Consider the following 25,024-nt stretch of genomic DNA (forward strand, 5'->3'; position numbering starts at 1 on the left):
TGAAAAGGGTACACCAGTACAGATGTTTCAGAACCATTGCACTTTGGGCTAAGTTGTGTAGCCTTTACTTCTGCTGGTGAGCACTCAGAGTTTAAGGTCAGAAGGGACCACCAGATGATGTGGTTTGATTTCCTATATATCACAGGCCTCCAGGATCCACACATTAAACCCAACCACCAAAGTGAAACCAAAGTATTACAGCCCACAGGAGACTAGACTATTATGTGCCACAGACAGAGACGAGGGAGAACTGAGGTGCACCACTGCCTGAGGCCCCTGCAATGGAAGGGAAATGAAGTGAAATAGATATCCTGGCAACTGACCCTCACACACCATTGCAGAGGAAGGCAAAGTCACTGCCGGTCGGACCTGGCAGAAAATTCCTTCCTGACCTCACACAGGGCAATCAGTTAGACTTTGAGCATGTGAGCGAGAACCAGCCAGCCAAGTACCTGCTGCCATCTCAGAGCACTGTCCCTTCCCCATCCTGTGTTCAGTCCCTAGCCATGGCCATCTCTGATGCTTCAGAGGAAAGAGACCATCTCCTCCAGGATACATAATGGGGAATCCCTGCCTGACCCCTACAGGGAGCTGGCTGATGCCCTGAAGCATGAGCTTTCAGGAACATAAAACAAACTGAAAGTGAGTCCCCACCTCCCCCCATCACAAGCAACCCCATCATCCAATTGCACCTACAAGTTTCTCCAGCTCTCTCTGAAAGCTAATTAAGTTGTTTGCTCCCACAACTCTTACTGGGAGGCTGTTCCAAAACCATACCCCTCTGATGGCTGGAAACCTTCTTGTAATTTCCCGTGCAGGGTTACAGCATTTCTACCATATAACTCATAACACCCTCCTCCCTGCAAGGAGAACAGAAGGTACCTTCTCTTTGGCCAGTTCTTTAGCCACATTACAATTCTTGTAGTGATCCACAGACACTGATTTCATTTGATGACACTGATTTCAATAGGACTATGCATGTGAGTAAGCACTTACCCACACGAGTCAAGGATGAATACCTAACCTTGTCAGTGTGTATGCATAACTTTAGGGTCAGAGCTTCAGCTAGTGTAAATGAGTTACCTGCACTGACTTGCTGATGTATACCAGCTGAGGACCTGGCCCATAGTGTAATCTCACTATGCAGATTACCAGGTCACAAGATCACTTGAGTGTATACAGCTCCTTGTATTGTTTGCCTAGCTAGATATGTATGTACCATAGAATCTATTATCCACCTGGGTTTACTTATTGTTGAGACTGAATTTTTATTACCATTGCATAAACATGGCTTATATTAACATGGGCAGATTCTGCCAGCGTTACTTGCACGGAACAGTGCTTTACTCTGAATAGACAAACTGAAATTAGTTGGACTGTTTGGCGAGTAAGATACTTAACATGAAGTGCCGCCTTAAGACCATAATCATTAAAACTTCATAATATGTTTTGACAGTTATAATTAGCATCTATCGATAGCAAAATATGTATTTAAAACATTAAAATCATCTTTGCTACATTTCCAGCCCCACTGAACAAGTCACTTACTTTGAGAAGTCTGAGTCGCTATAAATTTCTTTATCAATGCATCAGTAGTTTGCGTATAAAGGCTAAGAGCATATCTCAGAGACTGTAGATCTGGGCTCTTCTCCAAGAAATTCTTTTTCAGCCCATTTCCTCCAGCATGAAAGTATTGCTAAAAAAAGAAAAACATAGGTAAGGCACTGAGAGAAGTAAATTATCTGATAAAAGTCTCTAGGTAAGACCTGATGTTTATATAGCAATATCTAAAATAAAACTGATTAATGCAGTGCTTAAAATTTACAATTTGTATCTTTGGGGATAGTTGTTATTGTCCACATTACAGTTTTTGTGTGGATTTCCCCCCTCCCAAACAAAACACTTAAGTGTTCTTTTAATCCCTCTTAAAATGTATATAACTCAAAAATAGTTAAATGTGTGGGGTTTTTATGTTCATGTAGTTACACCTCAAAACCAGGGTTTACAGTGCAACTACAGAAACAAATTTCTTTTGACAGCATGTCTGGTGTGGTAGAAATCTGTCCAAGTGTAGTACAAGACAGAAGGTGTTTGGCAGAAAGGTGTAATTTATGGTGGGAATCCTTGGATTGGATATGGTGACAAATTTAAAGAATAGCTAGAGCTCCAGTGGAGGATTAGGATTGCTTTCTAGTCTTCCAGTCTTATTCTACTCTGTAAAATTGGCATTGTGAGTTTCCATGGTTATTGTCTACAATGTCACAGCAAACCTGGAGTCTGAACTTTGTCCTCACGCACAACTATTTCAGATTTCGGGACAATTGATACCTTCAAGTCAGCAGTACTGCTATGGGTACCCGCGTGGCCCCACAGTATGCCAACATTTTTATGGCTGACTTAGAACAACGCTTCCTCAGCTCTCGTCCCCTAAGTGCCCCTACTCTACTTGCGCTACATTGATGACATCTTCATCATCTGGACCCATGGGAAGGAGGCCCTTGAGGAATTCCACCAGGATTTCAACAATTTCCACTCCACCATCATCCTCAGCCTGGACCAGTCCACACAAGAGATCCACTTCCTGGACGCTACAGTGCAAATAAGTGATGGTCACATAAACACCACCCTATACCAGAAACCTACTGACCGCTATACTTACCTACATGCCTCCAGCTTCCATCCAGATGACATCACACGATCCATTGTCTACCGCCAAGACCTCAGATACAACTGCATTTGCTCCAATCCCTCAGACAGAGACAAACACCTACAGGATCTCTATCAAGCATTCTTAAAACTATAATACCCACCTGGGAAAGTGAAAAAACAGATTGGCAGAGCCAGAAAGGTACCCAGAAGTCACCTACTACAGGACAGGCCCAACAAAGAAAGTAAAAGAACACCACTAGCCATCACCTACAACTCAAACCTCTCCAGCGCATCGTTAAGGATCTACAACCTATCCTGAAGGACGATCCCTCACTCTCACAGACCTTGGGAGACAGGCCTGTCCTTGCTTACAGACAGCCCCCCAACCTGAAGCAAATACTCGCCAGCAACTACACATTACACAACAAAAACACTAACCCAGGAACCTATCCCTGCAACAAACCCCGTTGCCAACTCTGTCCGCATATCTATTCAAGAGACACCTCCATAGGACCTAACGACATCAGCCACAGCATCAGGGGCTCATTCACCTGCACATCTACCAATGTGATATATTCCATCATGTGCCAGCAGTGCCCCTCCGCCATATACATTGGCCAAACCGGACAGTCTCTATGCAAAAGAATAAATGGACTCAAATCAGACATCAAGAATTGTAACGTTCAAAAACCAGTAGGAGAGCACTTCAATCTCCCTGGACACTCAATAACAGACTTAAAAGTGGCCATTCTTCAACAAAAAAAACTTTCAAAAACAGACTTCAATGAGAAACTTATGAACTAGAATTAATTTGCAAACTTGACACCATCAAATTAGGTCTGAGTAAAGACTGGGAGTGGCTGGGTCACTACAAAAAGTAATTTTCCCTCTGTTGATACTCACACCTTCTTGTCAACTGTTGGGAATAGGCTACATCTACCCTATTTGAATTGGCCTCATTAGCACTGACTCCCCACTTGGTAAGGTAACTCTGATTTTTTCATATGCTGTAATATATATACCTGCCTACAGTATTTTTCACTCCATGCGTCTGATGAAGTGGGTTTTAGCCTACAAAAGCTTATGCCCAAATAAATTTGTTAGTCTTTAAGGTGCCACAAGGACTCCTCAATGTTTTTTGTCTCTTAGGGCTAGATTGTGACCAGCCCTAATGTGGCCATGCAGGGAAGTAAAATCCCACCCCTATGTACAGTGTTAGGGCTACCCATTACATCTGGGGTATGGAAAGAGGGGATGGGAGGGGAGGAGGGGATGAGCACGGTAAAAATCCCCCCTAAAGTAGAGTAAGCTGCATCCCAAAAAGGGGAAATAACTTACTGTCACTTCCAGCTCAAAAGACAGGGACAGAAGATGAACTGTGACGCTGAGTCACAGTTACTTTCTGATTCTCCTCCTGGGGTGGTGCAGCTTCGTGCCACCTCCAAGCAGGGCTGTGCTCAAAGGCTCAATCTTAAATCACTCTGAGTATATATCAGATATACCATTTGCAAGTAAAAAGATTTTCTTTCTTAATTGCCATCCTTGCTTTAATTCCAAAAAGCCTGGGTTTGAAAACTGAAGCAGGATTCTCTCCTCCTTGCACATAACACCAATACTGAAGGCCCTCTGTGATATCTCTGCTAATCAGTCTCATCCCCAGGGGTTCTTCTGATAGCTTCACAAAGGTTGGCGTGGGCGGGCCATAAGGGGACTGTAAGGTAAGACATGAATGTTCTAGAGTAGTGACTCTCAACCTTTCCAGACTACTGTACCCCTTTCAGGAGTCTGATTTGTCTTGCGTACCCCCAAGTTTAATCTCACTTAAAAACTACTTGTTTACAAAATCAGACAAAAATACAAAAGTGTCACAACACACTATTACTGCAATATTGCTTGCTTTCTCGTTTATACCAGATAAGAAAATTAATTGGAATATAAATATTGTACGTACATTTCAGTGTATAGTATATAGAGCAGTATAAACAAGCCATTGTATGAAACCTGTTGTGAAACTAGGCAAATACCTAGCTGAGTTAATGTACCCCCTGGTTGAGAACCACTTTTCTAGAGGTGAAGAAGGCCACCAAACAAGGAGCTGTCTCCAAAGTGTAACCCAGGACAATGATTTGCAGAGTAAAGGAAAGTTGGATTATGTTGGAAACCATCCTCAGCCTATGGAGAAGAGATGTAAATGCTGTACAACATCAACACCAGTTTGCAGAAGCTTTTTGGATTCTTTCAAGTTCTAGGAATCAAGGTCCACATAGATAATTCTCAGGCAACAGTTAATTAGAAGGAAAACAAAGAAGAAATGAGTGTTTAGGAGGATATTGGGGCTACTTGAAGGCAGCTTGAGACACCATATGCACTCTAGGATACAGATCTAGAGTTAGACATCCTTTCTGCACCAGTGTTGGTTGAGGGATACAGCCCATTGCTGTGTTCTAGTTCATATGGCTCAGCAGAACTGTAGTATCTATCTGTGGCAAAATAGATACGCAAACAGCAGCATGTTGGCTACCAGTTCATCCACACATCTGCTGAGGCTTAAGGTCAATGGAAAAGTTGCTTTATATGTGCTTTGATCATCTATGCTACTTTTTTCAACAGGGCAGTAGTTTCAAGTTAGCATTGCAGGTGAAGTTTGGCAATTATGCAGAAAATTTTCTTTCTGAGACCAAAAAGCAGAGGCTTGCTTGTACTTAGCCATGTTCAAAGGATCAGCATGAAAGGATGCAGCTGGAGCTACATGTATCATTCCATGATGGATGTATGGGTAAACAGAAGAGTGGAGTGGCCAGGGGCCCTGGCTGGCAATTCTCTCAGATGCTCTCTGGGAATAACAGGCTTGGTTTCCTTGTAGTTTGTTTCATGGAATAGTGTGGTACTGTCGACCTTATGAATCTGCTTTAAAAGTCAACCGACACCACGTGTTCCACTAACAGCGGTACACCCATGCTGTACCCAGGAGCAATGTAGTAATGCTACCTCCATTACCCTAATTTTGTGAAGAATTCAATGGAAGTGTGTAATCATGTGAATTCCCAATTGTGACAGGGTCGGGCCAGATGACTACAGGAGAGTAATAGAAGGCAGATATATTAGCCCCAGGTTAAGTAGGTCCCTTTCCCCTGGGTAAGGAAACAGGGCAGGTTCCAGAACAATCAGGAACCTTCTGGAGACAATTAAGACAGACAGGCTGATTAAAACACCTGCAGCCAATCAAGAAGCTGCTAGAATCAATTAAGGCAGGCTAATCAGGGCACCTGGGTTTAAAAAGGAGCTCACTTCAGTTTGTGGTGTGCGTGTGAGGAGCTGGGAGCAAGAGGTATTAGGAGCTGAGAGTGAGAATGTGGACTGTTGGAGGACTGATGAGTACAAGCATTATGAGACACCAGGAGGAAGATCCTATGGTGAGAATAAAAAAGGTGTTGGGAGGAGGCCATGGAGAAGTAGCCCAGGGAGTTGTAGCTGTCGTACAGCTGTTTCAGGAGGCACTCTAGACAGCTGCATTCCACAGGACCCTGGGCTGGAACCCGGAGTAGAGGGCGGGCCAGGGTTCCCCCCAAACCTCCCAACTCCTGGTCAGACACAGGAGAAGTTGACCTGGATTGTGGGTTCCCGAAAATGGCCAAATTGAGGGCTCCTGTGAAGCTCCGAGGTGAGCAAATTCGCTAATAAGCGTAAGACGCACCAAAGTAGAGGAGGAACTTTGTCACACAATGCATTAGTTAGTAGCACACTTCTCAACTTCCCTTGTCTGGGATGTTTTAAAGTGTATGTATGTTTCCATCACACCTTTTTATCAATTTATCAATGAGCCCTAAAAATTGCTAATGATATTTCTTCATACCAAAATCACCCACTCTTCTTATCCTAGGTGCTAAAGCACAGCATTGAAACTTAGTTTAAGTAAAAAGCAAACAAAAGCATTCCTAGAAAGAACCCTACCCCAGGCCTGTGATTCGAACATGCATTTTTGCTTGTAAATGTTAGATTTGTATTTAGAAAGCAGACGTGCAACAAAATGTAGCCAAGTAGCCAATATATGGGACATCTCTTTTCCTAGACCTTTACAAGAAACGTCACCAATTTTCCCTTTCACAAAGTATATTAATCACAGAAAGGGGAGCGAGCAAGAAGAGGGCTACAAGAGGTATTATAAAAAACAATTCACAGAGTATTGGAATGGAAATACATATATAGGAAAAGAGAGATCTGTTGTAAAACTGCAGCTAGAGAAAAGTTATTGGGGGTGGTGGGAAGGAGAACAAAACTCAGGGGGAAACTGCATCATGGGAGGAAAAGAACATAATAGAAAAGGGATGATAAAGGTAGCACTGGAGACAATCATTTATAACAAGGTTTTAGATGTGTTGGGAAATAGATATACAGTTGTTGCACTTAAAATGGTTCATCTCTTTGGGAAGCAATTCCAGTACAAAGGGCTTTCCTGGCCACCTCTGACCTCAGCTGCAGGAAGCAGTTTGGTGTAGGGGGCCACAACAATGGTTATACTCCCTCTGATGATCCCCTTATGCAGGGCCAGTCCTCCCAGGGCTGGCTATGCTGACTTTAGGGTAGCTTTGTTGTACTGGAGTAGCACAAAGCTATCCTATCACAACAAAATAACTGGTCTCTCAACTAATGAAGCCTCGCAGCACCCATCTGTAAAGTGTAAAAAACCTGCTTTACAGAGGCAGTGAGAAGTTACACCATTTGTCCTAGCTCACACAAAAAGCCAGGGCCAGAACTGAGACAATCACTTAGAATTTGACTCCCAGAACTGTTACCTGGCTTTGGGAGGTACAGCAGTTATTTTTTACCTATTGCAGACTTTACAGAAGTCCTATTCTGGGATCTAAACTCCTCCTAAATTGCAATTACTGTTTAGCTTTCCATTTTTATAGTAGACAAAGTTGATTTGAAATAGCCTATAAACTGAAGTTTCATATTGACATAGAATGCAGAGTACATTCTGATTAAACCATGATCGCCACTAAATGCCTTCAAACCCCCCCCTCCCCGGCCCCCGCAACATGAATAAATTTTGTTTGCTAGTGTTTCCGCACTGTAGGTTGCCTACATTTTTTATATTGCTTGGGAGGACCAAAAACTAGAGCAGAATAAGGATTAGCAGTGAATAGATTTTCCAACCTGGTTCCACTGGCTTATTGAAACTGATTTTCTCATAATATTCCCAAGGTAGGCTTTTAAAAATGTTTCTCTCTATGCTACATTATTTTTAGAGACAGTAAATGATATGGTGCCAAACCAATCTGCAGCTGGCCATCAGTCTCTGCTAGGGATGAACAGGGCTTCACTGGCTCATATAAACCACAAGCTGTATGTCCAGCAAAGCATTTCCCCTGGATGGCATGAACATCTGGAAATCAAGCCCATCTTTATTTCCATAAGGTAAGTGTTTGGAATGCAAACCTGATTCTCATTGTGTGTGAGGAAGGCACAAATATGAATAATAAAGAACTATACAGTTTATTTGAGCCAGGAGAGCCATTTTTCCTAATACTAAACATATCTGTCAAGGTTGCTACAGACAATACACCATATGGAGAGTGATAATATGCTATATTTAAGATGAATGGTCATTTTTCATTGTGGTGTTCTTCCAAGTGGTAACACAAACATAATATATTAAATGATAATTGCAGGTTGTTTGGTGAATTCATTTTTTAGCTCTAAAAAGAATCAATAATAAATGGGAGTGTGAGAATGGTCTGTATAAAAAATACCCCAATTGTTTTTAAAGTTATATAAATCCACACATGACTATATCAACAAAACCCAACAAACATGGGCAAACAGAAAAAAACAACAAATGCCAATGAATTCCTGGACTTCTATGCTAACACCCCTCCTCCCCCCGAATTGCATCAGCAATCTCAAGTTCCTCTCACTTGCACTTGTTTGCCTTTCAGTAAGGTATATATTCTCCCATGTCACCTGAAATTCTTCATTTTTGCTATTCATCTTATAAATTAGGTGTCTTAATGAAGCAACTTCTGCCATGTCATGTTTAAAAGTGGGACACAAGAGCTTTTCTGTCTTCTAATGACAAATCTCTTGGCACAACCAAGGGCAATTGCATTCCATTTTGGAAAAGACATTGTGATTCTGTTGACAGAAAAATCATGTCCGCAAATACAGTTTTGACTCAGTGGATAACTTAAGGTGCCATGCTATTTCAGTAACATCTGACACATGATCATGCAACAAGACCATTATTTTACTCCAGTTTATGAAATAAGTTTGCAATGATCAGAATACTGGATTAATACTTCTTAACTTTTGATAGCTACTGCAAGTTCCATTGAATTAGCAGGATACTGGGGCAGAATTCATACAAGGGGAAGAACTTCACATGTTCTGCCAATTTATTATAGGTCCCAGGATCTTTGAAATGTCATTAATGACTTTCATCAAGTGAGCTAAGGGTACCACTGGGTTACTTAGCATTAAAATATTATCCCCACAGCCTTTTGTAGTACTCCTCTTGCTACAATGCTAGAACCTTCCAAATATTTTGCGATTGCTTCCACAAGAGGTTCCAAATCCATTATAAACAATATAGATGACAATGGGCAGCACTGTCTGGCACCTCTTCCATGTGCAAAGAGGTGAGACGTTACTTTGTTAAACAAGATGAATACACCGGTCCTGAATATCTCTTCTTCGTTAAACCATTTAGTATATAAAATAGATGTAGCCATTCCATCCTCCCACAGGTCTTCTCTGCATCCAGAGATTTAGGGGCAGAGCCTCAGCTGGTGTAAATGGTTTTCATTGGAGCTTGGCAACTTACATCACTGAGAATCTGGCCCATGGTGACAATAGGGAGGAGTGAGTCATGAGTGCTCTGTGCTATATATAATAAAGTCCGAATGTTTCCAGTGACTTCCTTCCTTTCACAAGCCTACCTAGGAGGATTGTATAAAAGTGGCTAATGTCATCCCTGCGCTAAGATCGTGGTAGAGCTATTTACTTCTCCATTTAAAAGTGATATAGGTTGTGGCTGATAGTTCAGACATGCTAGTACATTCCTAGCCCACTAAGAAAATCACAGCTCTGGTGAGATGAGCCGTGCCCCTTTTTCTCAGCTTCTAAGAAAACAAACTTTACTATCAAGGCTCACAGCTCTCAACCCATCCTCCCCTAGGGATTCAGGTGCACTTCAGTGCTTTACCGTCATTTAAATTTTTCACATTGTCCCACTTTATATCTAGTAATATCTGAATACTGGGCTTGGTTAAAGACACACAAGAGAATGATACAGTGGATAAGATTCTATGTTGTGCCTCTTAGTACTCGCAGCCCAGGTGGAAAGGTGGCTTTAAGTCAGCTTTGTGCCCTCCGAGTCTTTGACTGTTCACAGGGCTGGGGAAATTTAGACTGGACCCGGGGCCTGTCTAAGTTAGGGCTGCCTTCCTGTGCAGAGCCACCAAGAATCTCCATATCATGCTGTTCCCTCTTACCCCCTGGCACACTCCCTACACTGGCGCTTGTGAAGGGGTCCTTAAAGGCAGCCTTACTTCTGTCTTGTGCAGTGCCTGCACCAGAAGCCATGGCACACAGGGGCTAGAGTACAGGGTGGTGGTCTCATCCAATATGTATTAAAGAGGAGGGTGAGCTGTAGCCCATAGGGCTAGCCTGCTAGCTTCCTCCATCATATCCTGTCTTTATTTACTCGTTTGAATGATTTTATTCTCTTTGGCTTATATTTTTGTTCTGAATAACTTAACTTCAGTAGACATTACTTCATTATATTTGGCTGTAACGCAAGGAACCCACAGGCTTGTAGCCTTAGCTAAAGCAAGTTAGCATGAGTGTTGGCATAGATAAATGGCTTTCTGGTTACCCTTTAGGGAACTGAATGTGTTTACCAACAATTTTTGGGACCTGCTGGTAACCGCAAGGACAAGGAAGTAACAATTCAGGCCAAAGTAACAGGTTTTGAGAATGAGATAATTGGCATTAATATGAGTGAATATGCTATTGATATGTATGAATATACGAGCCTATAGAGAAAGTGTATCCTAAGATTCTGTGGGTGAGAAAATTAAATTTGGGCATGGAAGGTTGGGCATGAGATAATATTCAGGAGATTGCAAGACCTTATAGGAGGGCAAACCCACCATGTTGGGGGAGTGCTCTTTCTAACTAGTTCCCTTTTGTTCTTTTTGTCTAGCTTTTAGCTTAGCTTTTTCAGGGTAACTTAGCCACTCAACATTTGACCCTTCTCTCCATCATCAATCTTGGGCAGTGCGGAACCTGGACCATCAGACTCCTTTAGCATGCCAGAGATGAGGCTGGCCTCTAATCACCAGGTCCCCAAGGAAGGGTGTGAGTATGCTAGTCTAAGTAGCTTTTGTAAGGAATGATACCGCACGTACCCCCTGACCTGCATTATTTCTTTTTGATTTTGTGGTCTGGATCTTTGATAACTTTTCCCTTTATTTTAATAAAAATCTCTAAGCCTTGGCTTTGTCGTCCACATAACTGTTCTTACCAGGGGTCCTTGCAAAATATTGAACTCTCTACATTTAATTCTGCGTAGCCTGATTTCAGGACAAGAACCTGATTATCTTCTGGTCAGATCATTGGTGAGCCTGTAATAATATACAACCCTCTAAAAATCAGGTTAACAGAGTCAAGAGTATTGGATATGAATGTGGAAGATCAAATAGGGCATTGGTAAGTTATCTAGATTCTCTTTTTAAAAACTGGAATAGAATAATTAATTTTCATGCAGTAGAGAGAGAATAATTAAACTGCAGCTGTACTCTGAATTGACTTGAAAAGTGGCATCATGGGGTTCAAAGATTATTGTGTCTCAGTCACTCCCAGATCAAATATGCTTAATTTACAAGATGTTTTCTCTAACTGCCAACTCTGAAAACTCAAATGAAAAGTCAAGCTGGCTTCTTTTTGGACTCTGACATCTTCAATAATCAAGATTCTGGAGTGACCACTTAGTTAATAATTATGCCAGTGATACAAGGGTAAGAACACAAACAGGTTCACTGCCTTATAGTTCTGTTAGCTCTGGGTGGGTAATAAAAGGAAGAGTAATACTAGAGGTCACACACTTCATTGCTTCTGTAGGGTGAGCTCATTGCACACACTAGAGGCACCACGTATTCCTCCATTCTCTCTGCATCACCTTCCCACCCCCCGGCTATTTCAGACTCCCTACAATCCCCTCACTTGTGCCAGGGTATCCGTGTGCCCCCTCTACCACGTTCCAGGGGCTCTGTTTCTCCCCACTGTTCCCCTCCCTGCTTACCATTGTCTCCCATGTGTGGGGCTCCCCAGACCAGCGGGCTTTCACCTGCTCCCCTGACCATTCTTATTTCATTTCTTTCTGTCTGGGAGATAAGTCATTCAGTGCCATCATTTTAAACTGTATGAGGATGATAGGCAGACCTGAAATGGGGGTATTGTTATGTTGGAAGGTATTAAGAGCTTTCATAAATTTTTTTGATCTACTGACAGTTGCAGAGGTAGCTGAAGCTGCTGGATCTGTTAACCAGATGTTGATGCGCTTTGTGTCCTCCATTTCTACCATCTATTTTTCTGATTTTCACAAAAATTAATAGGGTTCGGCACCTTGATGCCTAGAACCAGGGCGGGCTTTAGGCCAATTCCGCCGATTCGGGCCCCGCCCCGGCGCCTTTTTAATTTTTACTCACCCGGCGGCGCTCCAGGTCTTTGGTGGCAGGTCCTTCAGTGCCGCCAAAGACCCAGAGCCAGTGAAGGACCCGCCGCTGAAGTGTCGCCGAAGACCAGAAGTGCCACCAAATTGGGCCCCACTCTTCCTAAAGCCGGCCCTGCCTAGACCGTTTCCTTAACGTTCCAATTGATTGGATGTGGCATTCAAACATCACCACATTATATACTGACAGACAGAAATACCATCAACTTGAGTGTTAGGCCTTGCTTTGCTTGACCAACAAGATTTTTGTCACACAAGTCAGCAAATATACACGCAGAGGTCAGATCTGTTGAGAAAGACACTGCCATTTTACATAGAATAGTCTCTTTTCTGACCACAACCACATTTTAATCCAGCAGTTAACTCAGTTACCTGTTTGTAAAATAAAGATAACGGGTGAAAGTAGGCCAGTACGGGCGGGTATGGCATACCAGTAAGAAGTGGCTGCCGGTACCAGCCCGTATGCAGCCAACATTAAAGAACTACTGCGGCTGCACTTTAACGTAGTTGCCCCTTTTGCCCCCCCGGGCTGCTGACGTTGGGAGGGGGAAGGGGCAGCTGCCCCAGGGCCAGCGATTTAAAAGGGCCCGGGGCTCCCGGCCACCGCTGCTGCTACCGCGGCAGCAGCTGGAGCCCCGGGCCCTTTAAATCACCGCCACAGCCCTGGGCAGTGCGGGCCAGGCAGCTTGGATGGGCTGGCTGGGGGAGGCTGAACCCCCAGCCCCGCCCCTTCCGCCCATGGCCCCATCTCTTTCGCCCGAGGCCCCGCCCCTTCCTGGGGCCTGAAGCTGGGCCCCTGTACCAGTAAGTGCTTAATGTTACTTTCACCCCTGGATAACAATATTAGTTTCTACTTGAGTGGGGGTTGGGGGTCTTTAATGTTTGTAAAGCATTCTGAAACCCTCTTCTGGAAGGTATACTAAAAGTGCAAAGTACTCTGTCCTTTGCCAATGAAATAAGTTCTACTTCTGTTAATATTGTGGTTGCTAAAATGTAGGGATTGGATAGAATCATTCTACAGGAAAAATAGCCTTTTTGTGCACAATATTTTGGTTACCCTAAAAAACTCCACTTGATAGCATTTACTGTAACAGTCAGATTTTGCTAAAATAATTATCTTGTCGATTGTGGAAACGCACAAAATTAATTGATTCAGTTGTGTTCTTAACAGCTGCCTGACAAATGTGATTGGTTTCACTGAAAAGGGGCCACTGTATAGAATAATTAAAAGGCATCTTTAAAAGAAATCCAATTATGTACAGGTGGCAGTTAATTAGAGGGTGAATACAAAAGTAGAGAGACAAATTTAATTGGACATTTGTGGATAAAATAGTACGTTGTACAACAGAAAAATGCCATGACTTCCAACAGGCTGTGAAGTGTTCTCCTTTCTCATATACGTTTGCAGGACCGTGGGTAGACTGTGCCAGTGAGGCCCAACCTGGCTTTGTGGAAGATAGACGGGCCATGCTACAGCACACGGAGAGCTCAACCTGTTTGACTCATCCAGACTAACTCCAGGCCTCCATGGGAAGATAATAAAGAGCTAAAGCTTGGCTACCACTTTAATGGATGCAGTGCATTCTCTGCCTGCAGTTGGCCAGCTCTGGGTGGGAAGGGGGGGGCCTGGGGACCAAAGCTTTGTGTTCAGCCCACCTTGGAGAGCCTAGCACCACCCTGCATGATGTCTGTGCTCCCCAAGCACATTGTGACAGGAGGGCAAGGATCTTTATGACCCTGTCACACCATTGTACACCCACACAGGGCCAGCTCGAATCTAGCTCATACCGCAAACAATTCAATCATATATTTGCTCATTCAGACACACAATATAGGCTCACAGGACATATACAGCTGTACCTTAATTGTAGCTAGTGCTACCTCCATTGTTGCACATTGCCTCAATGTCAAACTTCTAGCTTCCTCTCGAGTGACGTGGTCCTGAAAAACATGGTAATATCGTAGCTGTTATAAGGAAAAGCAAGTCTTGCTGCTTCTCTTGCCTTTTTAAAAAACATCTACATTTGGCAAGGATGCATTCACCCTTCGACTTGTTTTTTAAAATAAATTACAACGCAAAGCTATTCCATTGTTTGTTGAAAATGAGAATTGAAAAGAAAAACTGAAATTTAATGCTAGGGTATCTGTAAAGTGGTTTCCAATTATTTTGAAAAGACAAGTTGTTTCTCTGTTCTGTAAAGGAAATTGATTAAATGTTATAAATGTGATGAATACTCATGGATGCCATTAAAATTCCATGTTTTACTAATGAAATTTGACTGTAAATTGGTGTTTGGCAGAAGCCCAAACTTAACCAAAAGTCTGATTGGAAGGAAAGTTAAGTAAAGGCAAAAAGGGGTTTGTATTCTTGAAAAATATTTTGTGAAATCAACAGCTCATTATTTACTTAGGCTGCATCTTAATTGCTGTATCAGATTGGGCTGTTATTCAAAGAAACACAAATTGCCACATTTCTACAAAACTCAAATGCCAGTATTGGTATTGGCTGGAAACTGACTGGCATAAAAACCAAACTCAGAAGCTTTTTTCATCATGTTAGCATTTCATGTCCTACACAGTTGAGAAACAGAAAACTGCTTCTTTCTTAAGCTGTTCAAAACTGGTGTAGAGAGGAAAAACAATCAACCTTTTGGAAACCATTGGCAAAAGTCTGCCCTTTTGCTTTATCCCACATAGAAAGATGTTTTATTTGTACTACAGCTGGCATGGCTGTAAGGGCTCATTGTCATTTTACACTTAATATTCCTGGAGGTAAAGAATCAATCATTGGAATTCCTTTGGAAGAGGAAGATTTACCTGCATATTGAGAATACAAAGAATGGGTTCAGTGCTACATTCCTGTTCTTTTATCTCTGCTTTAACTTCTCTGATAAAGAGAATGTTTCTGTGCCCAAGAATACCACCATACCATGGCAAGTTGGTACAGAGTGGAGAACATCAATAAAACAAATGAAAATCATGTAAAAAATGAAGAGTCTAGAAGTTTTTAGATATTGTAGGCTAATTTGCTAATGTAATACACTGATTTGGGTGGAATCTGTGGCAGTACAGTAAGGGCTAGGTTATGTCTTTTGACTGGGATTTTCCCAACTTGCCAAAATGACTTAGGAGCACAAATCCCTTTGAAAGTGTTCACTGCTAGAGCTGGTTGATTTTTTTTCATGAAAAATGCCCATTATTGTGAAAACTGAAATATTTAATAAAACTATGTTAACAAAATTCCCATGAGAAAAAAAATCTATTTCTGAAAATTTTGAAATTTAGTTTTAGATTCTCAATTTAATTTTGAATTTGATCTTTTTTCATTTTTAAATGATATTGTTTATGACATGTCAGTAATCCTAATACACATTACTTTTATTGACATGCCATAACATAACAATATAGTTGAAATAGGCTAATTTTATTTTTAAAATCAGTGGCAATCTGTTTCTTTGCAACGCAACAGGAGACACTTTGATCTAAAAAAGATGTTTCAATCAGTCCTAAAGTAGCAGCTGCCCTTAATCATTTTTAAAATACAGTAAAAATAGAACATCAACTATTATGCACTGCTTCTGCAGACAGATCATGAAATAACATAAGCATTAAAACATATAAAAATGAAAAACCCTATAAAATAAAATTCAAAATTTCAAAATGAGAATTTTCCAAAACATACATTTTTCAGAATTTCCATTTTTCAGGAAATTTTGAAAATATTTATTTTCATTTTCAATCAGAACAAAAACAATTGTCAAAATTTTCCCACAAAAAGGAAATTCAGAGTTTCGACCAGCTCTACTCATGAGTCACTCAGTCCCTTTGTCCCTCAACAAGTACTATGGGGGTGAGGAAGGACAGTGCTGCAGCCAGGCAGCACACACCAGTGAGGCAGGTACAGCTTGCTCCCCCAACGGTCTGTACTGGGACCAGTGCTGTTCAACATATTCATAAATGATCTGGAAAATGGGGAAACAGTGAGGTGGCAAAGTTTGCAGCTGATACAAAATTAATCAAGATAGTTAAATCCAAATCTGGCTGTGAGGAGTTAAAAGGGATCTCAAAAAACTGGGTCACTGGGCAACAAAATGGCAGATGAAATTCAATGGCGATAAATGCAAAGTGATGCACATTGGAAAACATAATCCCAACTATACATAGGACATGATGGGGGTCTAATCTAGGTGTCATCACTCAAGAAAGAGATCTTGGAATCATTGTGGAAAATTCTCTGAAAACAGCTGCTCAGTATGCAGTGGCAGTCAAAAAAAGCTGACAGAAAATATCGTAGTACCACTATATAAATCCATGGATGGTTTGCCCACGTCTTGAATACTGTGTGGAACTCTGGTAACACCCTTCTCAAAAAAAGATACATTAGAATTGGAAAAAGTACAGGGAAGAGCAACAAAAATGATGAGGGGTATGGAACAGCTTCCATATGAAGGAGTGATTAAAAAGGCTGGGACTGTTCAGCTTAAAAAAAAAGAGACAACTAAGGGGGGCTATGAGAGAGGTCTATAAAATCATGAATAGGGTGGAGAAAGTGAATACGGAAGTGTGATTTACCCCTTCACAGAACACATAAACTCAATGAAATTATTAGGCAGCAGGTTTAAAACAAAGAAAGTGCTTTTTCACACAACACACAGTCAACCTGTGGAACTTGTTGCCAGGGGATGTTATGAAGGCCAAAACTATAACTGGGTTCAAACATATAATTAGCTACATTCATGGAGAATAGCTATTAGCAATCCTAAGATGTGGGTGTCCCTAAATTTCTGACTGCCAGAAGCTGGGACTGGAGAACAGGACATGAATCACTCTATAATTACCTTGTTCTGTTCATTCCCTCTGAAGCATCTGGCACCATCCACAGTTGGAGGATACTGGGCTAGATGGGCCATTGGTTTGATCCAGTATGGCCGTTCTTATATTCTTTGAGTTGGCCAGATTTAGTGGCCAGCATAGAGGTGTATATGGGCCATGATGCTGGTATCAAGCACCTTGTACCCATGGGATCACTGTGAGGGAGTAGTGACTGAACTCCCAAGTCATATTCACAGAAGCACAAAAGGTGGGAAAAGGGTTTCTTGTGTCCTTTGCCCCTTGAGCATCCTTGCAGGGAGCAGTGTCACAATTTGACCTTGTGTTTTAAAAAAAAGGTCAATTTATTTTGCTTTGCATGTTTATGTTGGGATGAAGCATCGCAGCTGCTGTGACAGCCTCTGTTTAATAACCACTACAGGGAACTTTTTATTCTGTTTGTACCTGAGCAGGAGTAATAGCAAAGAATGTTGGGTACATTATATATTGTGCAGAGGGTAGTATAAATACAAGTGAGACTAAAACTATAGGGTTTGGGACTATTTAGAAAAGCTGCACAAGTCCTTGGGGCCAGATGCGCTGCATCCGAGCATGCTAAAGGAGTTGGCGGATGTGATTGCAGAGCCATTGGCCATTATCTTTGAAAACTCGGGGAGGTCCCGGACAACTGGAAAAAGGCTAATGTAGTGCCCATCTTTAAAAAAGGGAAGGAGGAGGATCCGGGGAACTACAGGCCAGTCAGCCTCACCTCAGTCCCTGAAAAAATCATGGAGCATGTCCTCAAGGAATCAATTCTGAAGCACTTAGAGGAGAGGAAAGTGATCAGGAACAGTCAGCATGGATTCACCAAGGGCAAGCCTGACTAATCTAATTGCCTTCTATGATGAGATAACTGGCTCTGTGGATGAGAGGAAAGCAGTGGACGTATTGTTCCTTGACTTTAGCAAAGCTTTTGACATGGTCTCCCACAGTATACTTGCCAACAAGTTAAAGAAGTATGGGCTGGATGAATGGACTATAAGGTGGATAGAAAACTGACTAGATTGTCGGGCTCAATGGGTAGTGATCAATGGCTTCATGTCTAGTTGGCAGCCGGTATCAAGTGAAGTGCCCCAAGGGTCGGTCCTGGGGCCAGTTTTGTTCAATATCTTCATAAATGATCTGGAGGATGGTGTGGATTGCACCCTCAGCAAGTTTGCAGATGACACTCTACTGGGAGGAGAGGTAGATACACTGGAGGGTAGGGATAGGATACAGAGGGCCCTAGACAAATTAGAGGATTGGGCCAAACGATATCTGATGAGGTTCAACAAGGGCAAGTACAGAGTCCTGCCCTTAGGACAGAAGAATCCCATGCACCACTACAGACTAGGGACCGAATGGCTCGGCAGCAGTTCTGCAGAAAAGGGGTTACAGTGGACGAGAAGCTGGATATGAGTCAACAGTTGCCAAGAAGGCCAATGGCATTTTGGGATGTATAAGTAGGGGCATTGCCAGCAGATCGAGGGACGTGATCGTTCCCCTCTATTTGACATTGGTGAGGCTTCATCTGGAGTACTGTGTCCAGTTTTGGGCCCCACGCTACAAGAAGGATGTGGAAAAATTGGAAAGAGTCCAGCGGAGGGCAACAAAAATGATTAGGGGACTGGAACACATGACTTATGAGGAGAGGCTGAGGGAACTGGGATTGTTTAGTCTGCGGAAGAGAAGAATGAGGGGGGGATTTGATAGCTGCTTTCAACTACCTGAAAGGGGGTTCCAAAGAGGATGGCTCTAGACTGTTCTCAGTGGTAGCTGATGACAGAACAAGGAGTAATGGTCTCAAGTTGCAGTGGGGGAGGTTTAGGTTGGATATTAGGAAAAACTTTTTCACTAGGAGGGTGGTGAAGCACTGGAATGCGTTACCGAGGGAGGTGGTGGAATCTCCTTCCTTAGAAGTTTTTAAGATCAGGCTTGCCAAAACCCTGGCTGGGATGATTTAGTTGGGGATTGGTCCTGCTTTGAGCAGGGGGTTGGACTAGATGACCTCGTGAGGTCCCTTCCAACCCTGATATTCTATGATTCTATGGTTCATTCCTGTGACACTATTTTCTACGTATGCTGTTATATGTGAGTACAATATTATGTATGTGGTAACACATACACATGTTTTTGTGCACATTTCAGGAGGGTTTATATGCTGATGTCAAAACTGTGCTGATTGTTTACAAATTAATTATTTTTTTTATATTCACTGCCAATGTTTGAGACCCAATCCTTTTCCCATTAGTCAGAGCTGCTTGTCAATACTAGAAATGAACCATGAAGACACAACACCAATTACTGCCGATGGAAACAGAGTGCTCTAGAATTTTAATGTAGAAGAGAGTAAGCACAGAGCATACCATTATATTCTTTGTAGACAATGAGCTGGACAAATTTACAAGTGGTCATGTACTATTTTTATTTTCCCTGAAGCTGGTCCCAGAAGGAAGCCAGATGTTCTAATGTAATGGTCCACAATTTCTATTCAAGACTAATTCTGCAGCAAACCATGGAGTAGGATAATTTTATGTTAATAATAGACAGTTACAGTGAAGATCTGTGTATGATACACAGGAACATACACTAAGAATTGCCATGCTGGAATAGATCCATGTAGCCCTGTAACTTCAGGCCAATGCTGCACTGACAGAGGCCAATGCTAAATGCTTCAGGAGAAGGTTTAAAATACCCATATTACACCTGGTCGCTTGTGCAATATGGAAATCGGAGGAATATTTTCCTGACAGCAACTAGTGATCAGTGCAGTGCATATGCAGAAACAGACTGTGAAACCATTACTCATTTTGCCAAGCAGTTACTCACACAAACTGTCCCTTGATTTCAATGGGCCAGTTATGACAGTATTCACAAGTGAGGAGAAGAGGGTAAGCACACCGTTTATCCACTCTTTCCTTATAGTAGGACATATGTAGATTTATTTAACCTACTTACCTTCAGCTTCGACAATTGTCCAAGATCTTTAGCGGCACTAAATATCATCTGGGGCCCCTATAAACAAACAAAATTGAAACTGAAGATACAGAATTTTCAACATCACTACAGAGCTTTTGCTTTTTATCTCAACATCATTACTATTGTTAAATAGCTGCCCATATTTTAAAGAAAAGGCCTTTATCACATTGGTTATCTTCAGTATTCTGCAGATCAAAAGTTAAATAAAACCTTCAATTCCAATTAAGTCATATTTTGATGCAGTTGACAAAGCAAAATATTTGGAAATATACAGTACAGTGTGGAGGAAAGTGGGCCCAATCCTGCAGAACCTGAGAAACACAACTCTGATTGACTTCTATGAAATATTCACTTGTGTAAAGTCCAAGCATCTCTATATTGAACCAGAAACATTGTGTTGGAATATATCTGAATGGCATATATGTAGACAAAACAATATTTTGTAATAATCAAATCCTGGCAAGATGCAGAAGGTTTATGCTACCCCTTTATGTTAAACAACCATCTGCTTTGAATCCTTCTATAATGCACTGTAAACATTTGTTGCAGCACAATTACCCCAAGAACTGTAATTACCAATGGTTTTTGGCAGCTTAACAAGGAGTGGTTCTAGATGACTGGCTTCCATTAAAGCCAACTGACAGAAATCAGCTAAACTTAAATGGGACAATAGAATGGTTTTTTGTCAATCTTTCCAGAAGATCTCAATTTTCAAAACTGGTCTTTGTGTTTCTGTGTATCCCCACTAATGAAATTTTACTTTCAAATCTATAAACTTAGCTTAAATTCTCACTGCTTATTGGCAGCCAGAATGGTAAGAGAAAAATTCTGCATATTGTAAAACAAGTTCTGATTCAGCATGTCTGTGCTTGTACCCTCTGGCAAGGGAAGTGGTATTCACATCTATGTAAAGGGAAGAAACTTCCTTGAAGCATCCTATTGTTGGGGGGGGGGGGGGGGGCGAGGGACAGCTCAGTGGTTTGAGCATTGGCCTGCTAAACCCAGGGTTGTGAGTTCAATCCTTGAGGGGGCCATTTAGGGATGTGGGGCAAAAATTGGGGATTTGTCCTGCTTTGAGCAGGGGGTTGGACTAGATGACCTCCTGAGGTCCCTTCCAATCCTGATATTCTATGATTTAAATACAAATAAGATTAGCAAAAAATGAAACCAGCCTGTGGCTATGCACCTTATCCATCATACTGTGTATCACTTTAGGGAAGTTACATTTTGGAAGTTAACAGATGGTGAGGCACTGTACACACCTGTTGTGCTGTGATCATATTTAAAAACTGGTCCAGTGTTCTTTTGTAACTAATTTTTACCTCCCTTGACCACTACGGATCATATATGTTCTATTTTATCTCTCTGCTTCTATTATGCCCCTGCTAAACAAGGCTTGAAAAATATACTAGACAGCTACTAGTCAGGAGGCAATGTTAAAGGTGCGCGTGAGGGGTATTTCAAATCAGTGAGGTTCTGGGGCCCAGCACAATCCAACCCTGCTGTTTAGGAGGACACTGAAGTTGGACTTCTATCCAGGTCTGTCCCTGTCCATTTTGGCCTCTGGCTAGTTGATGATAAATGAGAAGCCCCCACACTCATCTGGCTCCTGGAAAGGAGAAGGTGCACACTCTCACTGGACCCTAACTGCCATCCAAAAGCCTCACGACAATTGGGTGGGAGATGAGGCGGAAGAGGGTCCTCAGGTTCTACCCCACCTCCTCCCATCCTGGCTTCTGCCTGAACTGGGCAGGTCTTTTCACCAGAGCTTAACCAAATAGCAATGTGACATGACTTTTGTCAGTTTTCCCCCTGACTACAGGGTTACAATAAGCAGCTGTGAAATTGACCAGGCTCTTGTTGGCCTCATACAGTCTGTGATTAGAGGTGGTCAAGGGTTTTCTGAGGGAACAGAATTTGCCCAAACTGAGATTTTCCAGGGGGTCAATGGCTCTGGGACAGACCCACGATGTGGACTCCTCTACGGTCCAGTATTGTTTAACTGCAGTCTTGTTTAATAATACTTTCACTGCATACGTACAAACCCCTTCTTTTATTTGTCTATAGTATGTCGCAATACTTTACAAAATTTTAATTGTTGCTATTGGAAAGTGATGATTAATTATGTCATCAGTGAGAGATTTGGACTTTGTTATATTTGCTAGCTGTGCAAGAGAAAAGGTTACATTTATTCAAGAGAATTTTTCATTAGGATTTGAGCTCGTCCCTGCTGCATAGTGTTCTAATAGATATAATTTACTTTTGAAACCCAATAAATATTATAAATGTCATCTGCAGCTCTGTGATTGCAATTGCTTCAGTTCTTACTTTTGGCTCCCTGGCAGTGTTGTTAGCTGTTTTAATAACAAAACAATATATACAGTAACATCGTCTCTGGACACACTGTAACAATATAATGATCAACTTGTAACAAAAGACATCAGACTCATTAAATGCAAGATTAACCCCCCTACGCGCACACACCCCCCCAACCAACCAAAAATAATATTTCTGTATTACACTACCTCTTCTCCCCCCCCCAAAAAATCTCACAAGTCTGAGGTCATTGTTTTACTGCTTTCTCATAAAGGTATACCCAGAATTTGACAGACCCCCCTACACCAGTATTGTAAGTACAGTATCCCTAGATGGCATCCCCAATTGAGGATCATGTCAGGCTACCCTCACTACTGCCTTGGGTAGCACAAAAACCTCCTCCAGCTGTACCATGTTCCTCGCTTCCTGTCATCCTGGTAATGCTACCCCTCCCCTGCCGTCAAAGAGGACCTCTCTATGTCTGGTTAACAAATCTAGAGCCAGACTGTGGCTTTGAGTCATTGGCTGGGAAGTGGCTGCATTTTGGGGTGGTGATGAGGCATCATATAGCAGGAGGCTTTTGGGGAAGAGCATGCAAGGCCTGCTCTCACTCTGCATCCCCACCTCTTAGCCTCCTGGGAAGGCTAGCATCTGTGCTGAAATAGTACAGTGACTGAATGCCCACTGTGGCTGGCTGCTTATGTTCTCTCTTGTTCTTGCACACCTACAAAGGGCGAGCCATCATCTGGCTGTTAATTTTCACCATAGGCCATAAAGTCATCACAAATAACATTTTAAAACATGCTCTATGAAAGTGATCCTGCCTTTTACATTGCACCCCGCCTTGATGAAATGCACTGCAAGAATGCCCCAATCTAGGATGGGCAGGCAGTTCGCCCAATAGTGAGGACTTGCAAACCAGCTACTAAAGATCTGCTCCAGCTTTTCTGCTGAAAAAGTGTCCAGCAAGCTGCATGTAGTGACCAAGTTCCTCTTTAGAGGCAATTTTCTGGAAGGAAGTTTTAAAAAACTGCTACTAGGCATCTGATTAAGCAAGGTGATTATTGCAAACGTTTTTAATGTGTGTGAATCATGGCTTGGACACTTACGGTTTGGTCTGTCAATGGTGGAAGCACGATTTGTTTTTCTATTTTGTTCAGGACTGATTTCCACAGTTCTTTCAAAACCCGTTTCAGAACTGTCTTCTCACAGAATTTTGCAGAGAGACTTAAACTGGAATAAAGTAAAACACAGGCTGGTCTCCAAATCTAGCATTAAAACATCAAAGGCTCTGAATTAACATAAATTCAGATTAACTGCTACCTTGTGTTAGAGTTTCTCTGAACCACTACACGAATAATGCCTTTTAGAGATCAGTGTTATTTCACAGCATTCTTCACATGGATTTTTGAACATTTCAAATCTTGTCTTCTAGATTAGGAACAAACGTTCCATGTAAACATCTAGCAACCCTTTTACCATGCTTCTGCTTAATGTATCCAAAAGCACCATATTTATTGAAAATGAAACATAATGTTTGAACTATAAAGTTATGCTCAAATGATTGATATAGTTAAAAAAACTTAAAGGGTTTTTGTGAAATTAGTTTCTGCTTAAAAAGAAAAAGCTCCTTTGTCATCCTATATTGCATCTGTGCAGTTAAAACTGCTTGTGATATCAGACACAAATGTAGAGCAGACGCCTTGAAACACTTACAGTTATGCATACATATTTCTTCTGAAGTCAGTGGGATTACTGAGTAGTATGAATAGGCTCCGTAATAAGTGTTTGGAGGACTACTTTCCCATCACATGTTTATTCGGATCTAAGAGGGTGTTCATGAAACATGCTATATGTGGAATTAAGCACCTTTTACTGCAGTACACACATGAGAAAATCTTCTGTTTATTCTTTAAAAAAACTGCAATTTGTAAATACGTATCTGGGGAGTCTTATAATATTATGTAAGTTTTGTTCATGTAAATGAGCATATAACAGAGGATGTACAAATCACATCATAGGTATGTATATGTACCGATTAATCTTTCTATTATCTATTATAAGTACGCATATGAAAAGTGATAGTAACAGAGAAATAATCACAGCAGAAGGCACATACATTTACAAGGCAGGTGATACTCCTTAGAAGCATTTTTATCTCAGTTCCTTGTTTTGTATATATGTTTGTTTGGATTACATTTACATTTAAATATACATCTAAATTCTACAAAAATGGTGTCTCTTTGGCAAGTATTTAAAACCTCTTTTAAAAAATTAAATTTGTATTTGTTTATATTTCAAGAAAGGTGTGTTAGGTACCTTCAATATATATTGATTTGTGGTTTGATTCAATAGAAGAGTGAATCAAATGGGGCATTCCATTCTTGCCATTCAAGGACAGATCATGTGTGTTTGTGAAGATTTTTGGCCTTTGTCTTCTTACAGACGTATAAGAGAATCATGTTCCTCATGTCAAAGGAAGTTAAGATTAAGACAGTC

General features: G+C 41.6%; 1 protein-coding gene and 1 long non-coding RNA gene across 4 annotated transcripts in view; one reads left to right on the plus strand and one right to left on the minus strand.

Annotated features, from left to right (window-relative positions):
• Window positions 1-14,705, plus strand: part of LOC122461892 — a 118,421-nt gene extending 103,716 nt beyond the window's left edge. The window contains exons 3-6 of one of the 2 annotated variants that reach the window (XR_006284137.1): window positions 7,899-8,067; window positions 10,856-11,010; window positions 11,225-11,361; window positions 13,791-14,705. This is a non-coding gene — a long non-coding RNA (uncharacterized LOC122461892). The remainder of the gene's footprint in view (window positions 1-7,898; window positions 8,068-10,855; window positions 11,011-11,224; window positions 11,362-13,790) is intronic. The other variant, XR_006284138.1, reaches the window with a different exon arrangement.
• The window catches only part of UNC13C (unc-13 homolog C), a 448,489-nt gene that overhangs the window by 33,716 nt on the left and 389,749 nt on the right, over window positions 1-25,024 (minus strand). For both annotated transcript variants that reach the window (XM_043523375.1, XM_043523376.1), the window contains 4 exons: window positions 23,635-23,758; window positions 20,189-20,245; window positions 14,243-14,323; window positions 1,549-1,696 (listed from right to left, as the gene is read on the minus strand). In XM_043523375.1, coding sequence (XP_043379310.1) covers window positions 1,549-1,696; window positions 14,243-14,323; window positions 20,189-20,245; window positions 23,635-23,758 — 410 coding nt within the window. The remainder of the gene's footprint in view (window positions 1-1,548; window positions 1,697-14,242; window positions 14,324-20,188; window positions 20,246-23,634; window positions 23,759-25,024) is intronic.

Source organism: Chelonia mydas, chromosome 10 (genome assembly GCF_015237465.2).
Source record: "Chelonia mydas isolate rCheMyd1 chromosome 10, rCheMyd1.pri.v2, whole genome shotgun sequence".
In the NCBI taxonomy this organism is placed as follows: Eukaryota; Metazoa; Chordata; order Testudines; family Cheloniidae; genus Chelonia; species Chelonia mydas.